Here is a 7840-nt window from a genome sequence, read left to right as displayed (position 1 = left end):
ACTTCAGATCAAATTTGGCTTAATGTGGCCCCTGAACTAAAATGAGTCTGACACCCCTGGTTTAAACCTTCTGAAAACCCTCATCGATCTGACTTTCAACTTTATTTTACCATAAACCCACATAACGTTCTAAAATCCACAGACTCACATGTAACCCGTGCAGTCTTAGCTCTCAGAAGCACATGTCATGGTTCTGTCTTTTGGGTGCATTGGCTTCAGTGCAGGCTTATTGAAAACCCCTTCTCTTCATGTCATGTGTTTCTCGACATTGTTGTTTTTGGCATGATGTGGATGTACCAGTGTGGAGACCGACCAACTGTTCTGCCAGTACCGCAGGCCTTTGGTGGTGACTTCTAAAGTCCTGGGGAGGTGTAAAGTGCAGCGTGGCGATGTGCGGCGCGGGCCGGGTGATCCATCCCACGTCTCTTTGCTCATGCTGTCCCAAGGGGAGGTAGACACCCGGCCAACTGGTGTCACTGTTTCGCAGCCAAAGAGACTGAGTCAGAGGCTTGGTCTCTTTACTGTGACTGTGCTTTACTCGTGTATTTTCCAACATGTCATTGTCCTCTACCTAGAACACCCACATCAATAGGAAGAAAACCAGAACTTATACTTGTCATTTTATCTTGCACTCTCATTTTCAAGCCAATAAATATGTGTCTGTATCAGCGGTGTGATGTTTTTAATGGTGTGATTGTATGTAGGCACTTGTTGTTCTTTGCTTCTGGAATAATCAGCATCTGAATTTTCTTCATTTTCTCTTCTTCTGTGTCAGTCTGTTAAAGGTGATGAGTCCATGTCGACCGAAGGAAAACAAATGTTTACGCTTTATTTACTTCTTTTCTTCTTGAATGTGTTTTAACTTAGACACTTATGAAACTGGCTTCAAAGATTAGACGAAATATTTGTTGTTTACAAAAATTTATTCATACAAATCTTACAACACTTTTTTAAAACATTTATTTACTTTACCCTTGCAGATTGCATTTGAAGTATAATCTAGTACTTTCTACACAGTAACTATATATATATCTATATATCTTTATGGATTATTTCAATTTTGTAAGGCTATTGGCGCTTTTATATCACACATGTAATGTCTGATGGAGAGTGGGGATCTGATCCTTTCCTCTGTTTTCACATAAATCTAATCTAGTGCTCTAAAACAAAGTGCAAAAGAAAGCATGCAAGCAAAAATGCTTGACATCTAAGCTTGATGGCGCTAGAGTTTCTGCTAAATGTCTGAGCAACATAAAAACAACAGAACAACAACCAAAAAAAAAGTGAAATGTAAGCTGATGATGTGCAGCATTGTAGGGCCACTAAATAGCCATCTGTGATTCATGGCGATTTAAAAGTCGATGCAAGGCACCACAGCCGCAAACTGCTTCCTGCGTCACAAAGCCTAGAGGAGAATGCAAAATTAAAGAAAGATTGATACAGGCACAGATTGAAGAACTCATACTCTGAACTAACGCAGCTCACTTTTTCTGTAAAACTGTGCCGGATGCATCAGAAATATGCAACACTGGGAAAATAAGTGTAACGCTTTAGATGTGATCTGCCTTAATATCCAGGTTTTATACACTTTAAAGTCCATCCCTGCCTCCCCAATTTGCTTGTCAGTGTGTCTTCTTGTTGTTTAATTACTCCAGTTTCATGGTTTCTCTTCTTTAAATGTCGTTATGCAAATTAAATTCTGTCAAATATGGCTGCTTTTGTGCCACAGTGCAGATCAAAACCATAGAAGCTGACCACTTCAATTGCCCAATCACAGCTTTTCTTCATAAACAAACAATAGGCTACAAAATCTCCTACAAGATAAAACATGACATTAGACTGAAAGATTCTTGCCAGCAGTAAAGTACATTCAGAGAGTTTTTCCAATGGAGGACAATGTTTAACATACAGTTTGTGTAGAAACAGTTTGTGAGGTAACAGAACACAAAGCAACATTAAGAAATGACAGGTATGTTTGCAGTAAGTCAGAAAGCAAGCAAAACCATCTAGTTGTCTGCACAGGTGCGGTGGCTAGTGCAATTGACTTTAATCATGCAATCTACTGTTGTTTTACATTGGTTCACATGACAGAAAAGGGAAGCACAATAGAACCAGAACACAAAAGTTCAAACTGCCTCCAATGTCTCTCACAGGAAAAAAAAGTCGATGGATAGTTTACCATGTAACAAGTATCATTTCAATAGTTTTTTTTTCTTGTTTTTCTTGGTTTTTTGGGTTTTTTTTTTTCCTTTTGCCTGATGGTGCTTTTGCATGTTGGTGATACTTATTATATGGGGCAAAGAGACATGAAAAAACCTACAGCAGAGTCAGAGGTTTCCCAAGACCTTGATAGAAACACAAGATTGGCACTTTACATGAGTCAAAGGTGTGAGCTCACTCTGTAAACACTGCAGAAGAAAAGGACAAGAAAGACCTCAGAAGTACTCTGGTCCTCATCTCAGTGGTGGGATTTTAGTTCCAACACACACATCCCATCTTGGTTTTGGCTTTATAAATGATTAAGATCAAGTCCCAGATCTACTAAAATAATTTGACCATCATAAAAGTATCTTTGCATCCATAAATAGGATATGGATAAATGTTAATTTTAGAAAGATGTGTATAACAGTATAACATATCAGCCCTCCACATTCAGCCTGTTTGCATGTGGCTGTACAGCAGGGGTGTCAAACTCATTTTAGCTCAGGGGCCACATACAGCCTAATATGATAGAAAGTGGGCCCGACTGGTAAAATAATATAAATAATAGGTTAAGAACTTATAAATAATGTCAACACCAAAGTTTTCTCTATATTTTTGAGTGAAAAAAGTAAAAATCTGTAATGAAAATGTTTACATCTACGAGCTGTACTTGAACATAACATAAACAAATATGAACCTGAAAATTCTGAAGAAAAATAAGTGCAATTTTAACAATATTACGCCTTAGTTCAGGGGTGTCAAACTCATTTTAGTTTAGAGGCCAAATTCAGCTATGGGCCAAGAAATGGGCCAAACCAGTAAAATAATAACATATTAATATATAAATAATGTTGACTCCAACATTTTCTCAGTTTTAGAGCAAAAAAAAGTAAATTTACTCTATGAAACGGTTTACATTTACAAACTATCCTTTCAAAAGATGTGAAAAACATGAACAAACTGAAAAAAATAAGTGTAATTTTAACAAAATTGTGCTTCAGTTTATCATTTCCACATGTGCATTAGAACTTACAGATCACAGTGGATCTACAAATACACAAAACATTTAATAACAGGCAGAATTTTGTTAAAATTGTACTGACTTCTCTTAAGATATTTCAGTTTGTTCATATTTGTTCAAGTTATTCACATTTTTTGCAAAATTATACTTTGTTTTAGTGTAAATACATGAAAATATTGACATTTACAAAGCGAAAAATCTGGAGTTGTCATTATATTTATATATTATGATAGTATTTGACTGAATCCTGCCCACTTGAGATTGAATTGTTCTGAATGTGGAACCTGAACTAAAAGGATTGTTAATATCTTAGTGTAATTTTTGCATTTCACAAATTCATCCCAAGGGCCGGACTGGACCCTTTGGCGGGCCGGATTTGGCCCCCGGGCCGCATGTTTGACACCTGTGCTTTACAGGTAAAAAAAAAAATGGGAGACTCTAGAGAGACAAGAGCACAAATGAGGTGGAAGAAGATCGGGTTTGAGTGTTTGGAGGAAGATCACAAGGTTGAGAGTTAAAGGTGAGTGAAAAGAGAAAAAAAAAAGGGGAGGGACACGAGATGCCCCTGCAGGACACAGCCTCAGGAGAAGAGCCTGAAACTCACCGGAAACACGGGAGAAAACTGTTTCAGCCAGTCTCCCAAAAAAGCCTCAAGCTCATCCCCGTCCGGGAGGCCATCAAAGTCTATGTCTTGTAGGATTTGGTGAAAACCTATGTCTTCAAGGCTGTTGTGAATAGAGACAACTAAACTCTTAATGTCACTTTACAAAAAGCAGCATTCAATACATTGATTGTCTTTTAAACTATTTATTTTGCTCATAATCATATCTCTTGACTAAACGTTTAAAAGACAGGGCTGTTGGAACATTTGTCTCAACTCAAGAAATAGGTCTAAGAAACATAAATCAATGAATACATAAATAAAGCCTATAATTTTTTAAAATGAACAAAAAAATTGGTCCACGAAGTAGATATGTGTGTCCTCAAGTGCTTAAGTACAAAATAAAAACAATATTATTATCAAAATATTCATTTTAATGGCTTACTTCATACATAAATACATGTTAAAGAACACAAAAGTGATCCACCGATTGTTTCGATCTCAGAATGACTTCATCTGGGGCTGCACACACTTTAGTTTTCTGTTTGTTTTTTTTCAGAGGGGGGAGGGGGGGTAGGTGGGAGGGTGCTACAAATATGCCAGCCGGCGTCCTTTGTTTCTAATTCTCTGTCTATACCTTTTCCCAAGGACCGCTGCCAGGTATTTCTTGACGGCCATTTGCTTTCGGTAGCGGCTGTAACTGTCTGTGAAGATCCCGTCTGAGTGTCGCTTGGACAGAGGCTCAGAGCTGTCGTCCAACGTTTTCCCCCCGCTGTTAGACAGAGACAGAGGGAGAGGGAGACGGCTTTCATTATCATCCATTTGCATTCACATGTGACCTCTGCATGTGTGTGGTGGAGGGCCTGGACACTGGGATTATCAGGACTGTGAGGAGCACGGGGAATAGTCGGTCCACACTTTAATCTTTGTTTTTTTTGTCATTTTGATTCATTGACTGAAGAATTTGATCACTAATTTATGACATTCACCACAGTGGACACTACATTTTACACTGAAATGGTACATTTTCTTAAAGCAGTGATATGTTCTCTTTGTGGTATAAGCTTTATGGATGTGTTTATGCTTGAAAAATTAATAAAATTACATGTTAAATTGTTGATGCATGGAATCCACTACAATGAATAGCTGGTATTATGGTAAAGAAATAAGATATTTGATATGTTTTATGTCAAAAAAATACCAGTAGTTTATTAACAATTCATGCATGAAAGGGTTAAGGGAAAATAATTACATGATCACAGTTTGTTTACAGAGTCTTTACTTTAGTGAATCTGAATGAAAATCTGATTTAATGTATTCCAGGATGAACTGAGCTTTGGGTAAAAACAATAATAATTGAATTTAACTGAACTTTTCTTTTCATCCCAGATCTAAGAGGAGGATATTTTCAATTTACTAAGATGTGATAGGCCTACTTATAAGGACAGAATGATTGCATCCACTAGGATTTAGACTCATGAATAATTCATTTGGGGGGCGAATTAAGCCTGTGCGCACCGGCAGCAGCAGCAGCAGCAGGCTCACAAAATGACGCTTCCCCAAAATTAATCAAGTGCTCTCCATGTTGATCTTATAGGTTTAATAAAGCCTGGATCAGAGGGGGTGTACTAGATGTACTGGGCATGCTGGGAAATAATGGACCACAGACACACATAGGACGGCGTGGAGGATGCGCATTACAAGCAGAAGTCGAAAGAAACCAAAACGCACACAAGACAGAAAAAAAAAAAGAAAAGAAAAAAAAAGTGGCTTAAAGAAGAAATGACAACCAAGAAGATGCTCTTACCCTACACGTTTTGCCATCAGAGAATGCAGATATTTCCTTGCTGATAACTGACCCAGCGCTTTCCTGTAGGCTTTATTAAACATGCCGTCTGCATGCCTTTCCATTCTGGGATGATAGATAGCCAAACAATAAAATAAATAAAATAAATAAAAAATAAAAAATAAAAAAATCACCACACACCCAGCGCCAGAGGCAACAGATTCACATACCTACTCTGCAAAAAATACATCTTATAAAAATGCACGATGCATCTGGAAGGACAGTGAGTATTGCATTATTGTAAAGGAGTCCTTCAATAATTTGTCCACTTTTTAAGGAGAAAAAAAAAAAGACTTTTTCCGACAAAAGTCCGATTAGTTCCCCTTTTGAGGATACAGTCACAGCAGGACTATCTGGTAAAAGCAATATAAAGAAAAATAATAATAATAATAATAATAATAATAATAATAATAATAATAATAATAATAATAACAACAACAGAAATAAACTTTTCATTCTGTTGGACACTTACGTTACATTAACAGAAAACGTACAACATACATGAACAGAAATAGGACTACAGCAATGAGATGTTCGACATGGAGGCTGAGGTTAGAGGATGCTCATAGTTACCTCTCCTCTGGTGGGTAATACAAAGTGTACACGTCGTCTGAAGGCGCGCTCCTCACATCCATTTGGTCTCTGTCATATTCCATGGGCGGTAAGGAATTTCCATCCTCATCATAAACCTCACTGTCAATTCTGAGTAAAAAATATGTCAACATGTTTGAGTGATAGGGGTATTTGCATATACCAAAGCAATTAGGGTTTATTAAAAGCATCTCAATTTGTTAAAAATAAATAAAAATGCACTTTCACTATCCCTGAAGCACCTCTGTCCGGCTCAAATGTTACTTTTTTTCTATATATAGTAACGTTTTTTAACCCATAAAGACCCAAACATCCACCACTGAACAAAAGCATCTACTGATATAAAATGTTTGATACTTGTTGAACCATTAATTCTATGAATACATGTAACTGAAGTAAAATGCAGTTTGGACATTCAGAGTCATCTTCTGTGACAGTGATTCACCAGTAAAACCCATGGAGTTTGATAAATGACTGGTTATAGATGCTTGTTTCATGCTCAACTAATGCTATATTTTACTCAAAAAGTCACTTTTTCTTCAGTTTTCTCTGATTTGAAATAATATTTAGATTAATTGTGTGCTTTTATAAACATCTGCATGATCAGTAATTAAATATAGGAAAATAAGCCACCTGATTTTCATAGTATTACGATAAATACTGATAAATCACTTGGGGAAGACAAAAAAATCATTTGGAAGTTGTGACAAAAATAGGCTTTATTGTTATTACATTTTTATTTATTTTTTTACACAAAGCTAATCTGTTTATTCTTGAAGTACAGAAACTGTCTCTCAGTCTAAATTTGATCACCACCGCTCCCTGATGAATGTTCCCCCGCAATAATTTCCCTGTAACAGCTCAGTGGATTGTCTGTCAGATGATGTTATCCATTTACGCAGTTGGCACACAGAAGGAACTGTGAGCTTCACAAGCAAAAAAAAAAAAAAAGACTTTTAGACTTAAGAGGTACATAAATGTGTACATACCTAATGTTGGGAAAGCTAAGCCCCACAGGTGAACAGTTGACGTTGTAATGCATTATGATTCCATAGATGAGTAAGGCTAAAGTCATTTTACTAGTCATTGTCCTGCTGCAAAAGAAAAAAAGACGCCATTGTAAGTTCACATTATTTTGTCTAATCATGTCACTCATAAAAAAAAACATTTATTTCTGCATTAATCTGTAAAAAAATTAATAACAATTACACCTGCAACTGCAAACCACACCCAGGAGTTTATAAAAGAAAAAAATAATCTGCTCCTCCTGACTTCTCCAACATTTCTTAACTTTTACGCACAGAAAAAGCTCCTTCTTACCAGTTGCGAGACGCTTTGCGCGATCCGCTGAAGACCCAAAACTGGGAGAGTGAGACAGAAAGTCTATCTCAGTCCCTCTGTCTCAGTGTCTCCCTTCCTCTGTGCTGGTTCTGGTCCGTCACTGAAGCTCCTCTTCGGTTTTTCTCTTCTCTTCTCGGTCCTTTCCGTGCGCCCGCAGCTCAGTACTTCTCCACGGCTTCTACGCGCACTCTGTGACGGGCTAAAGAAGGAGCGTCAAACATTTGCGTTTTTTATTCAT

The 7840-nt window shown here is 37.2% G+C and overlaps 1 protein-coding gene across 4 annotated transcripts; it reads right to left on the bottom strand.

The window, feature by feature from the left end:
- Positions 1 to 894: 894 nt before the first annotated feature.
- Positions 895 to 7840, bottom strand: adcyap1a (adenylate cyclase activating polypeptide 1a). Of its 4 annotated transcripts, XM_030123176.1 has the most exons (7): positions 7582 to 7839; positions 7251 to 7355; positions 6244 to 6372; positions 5632 to 5736; positions 4462 to 4596; positions 3828 to 3948; positions 895 to 1405 (listed from the first exon to the last, which is right to left on the bottom strand). In XM_030123176.1, the coding sequence occupies exons 2-7, from the start codon at positions 7346 to 7348 to the stop codon at positions 1397 to 1399; spliced, it is 597 nt and encodes a 198-aa protein (XP_029979036.1). In that variant the 5' UTR covers positions 7349 to 7355; positions 7582 to 7839; the 3' UTR covers positions 895 to 1396. The 4 variants fall into 4 exon arrangements, with proteins under 4 accessions (XP_029979036.1, XP_029979035.1, XP_029979037.1 ...); XM_030123175.1 differs by lacking the exon at positions 895 to 1405 and having other exon boundaries at positions 3648 to 3948; XM_030123177.1 differs by lacking the exons at positions 895 to 1405; positions 5632 to 5736 and having other exon boundaries at positions 3648 to 3948; positions 7582 to 7840.

Source organism: Sphaeramia orbicularis, chromosome 20 (genome assembly GCF_902148855.1).
Source record: "Sphaeramia orbicularis chromosome 20, fSphaOr1.1, whole genome shotgun sequence".
Taxonomy (NCBI): domain Eukaryota; kingdom Metazoa; phylum Chordata; class Actinopteri; order Kurtiformes; family Apogonidae; genus Sphaeramia; species Sphaeramia orbicularis.
The sequence above is the reverse complement of the archived record's forward strand: the minus strand, read 5'-3'. Positions and strand labels throughout refer to the sequence as shown.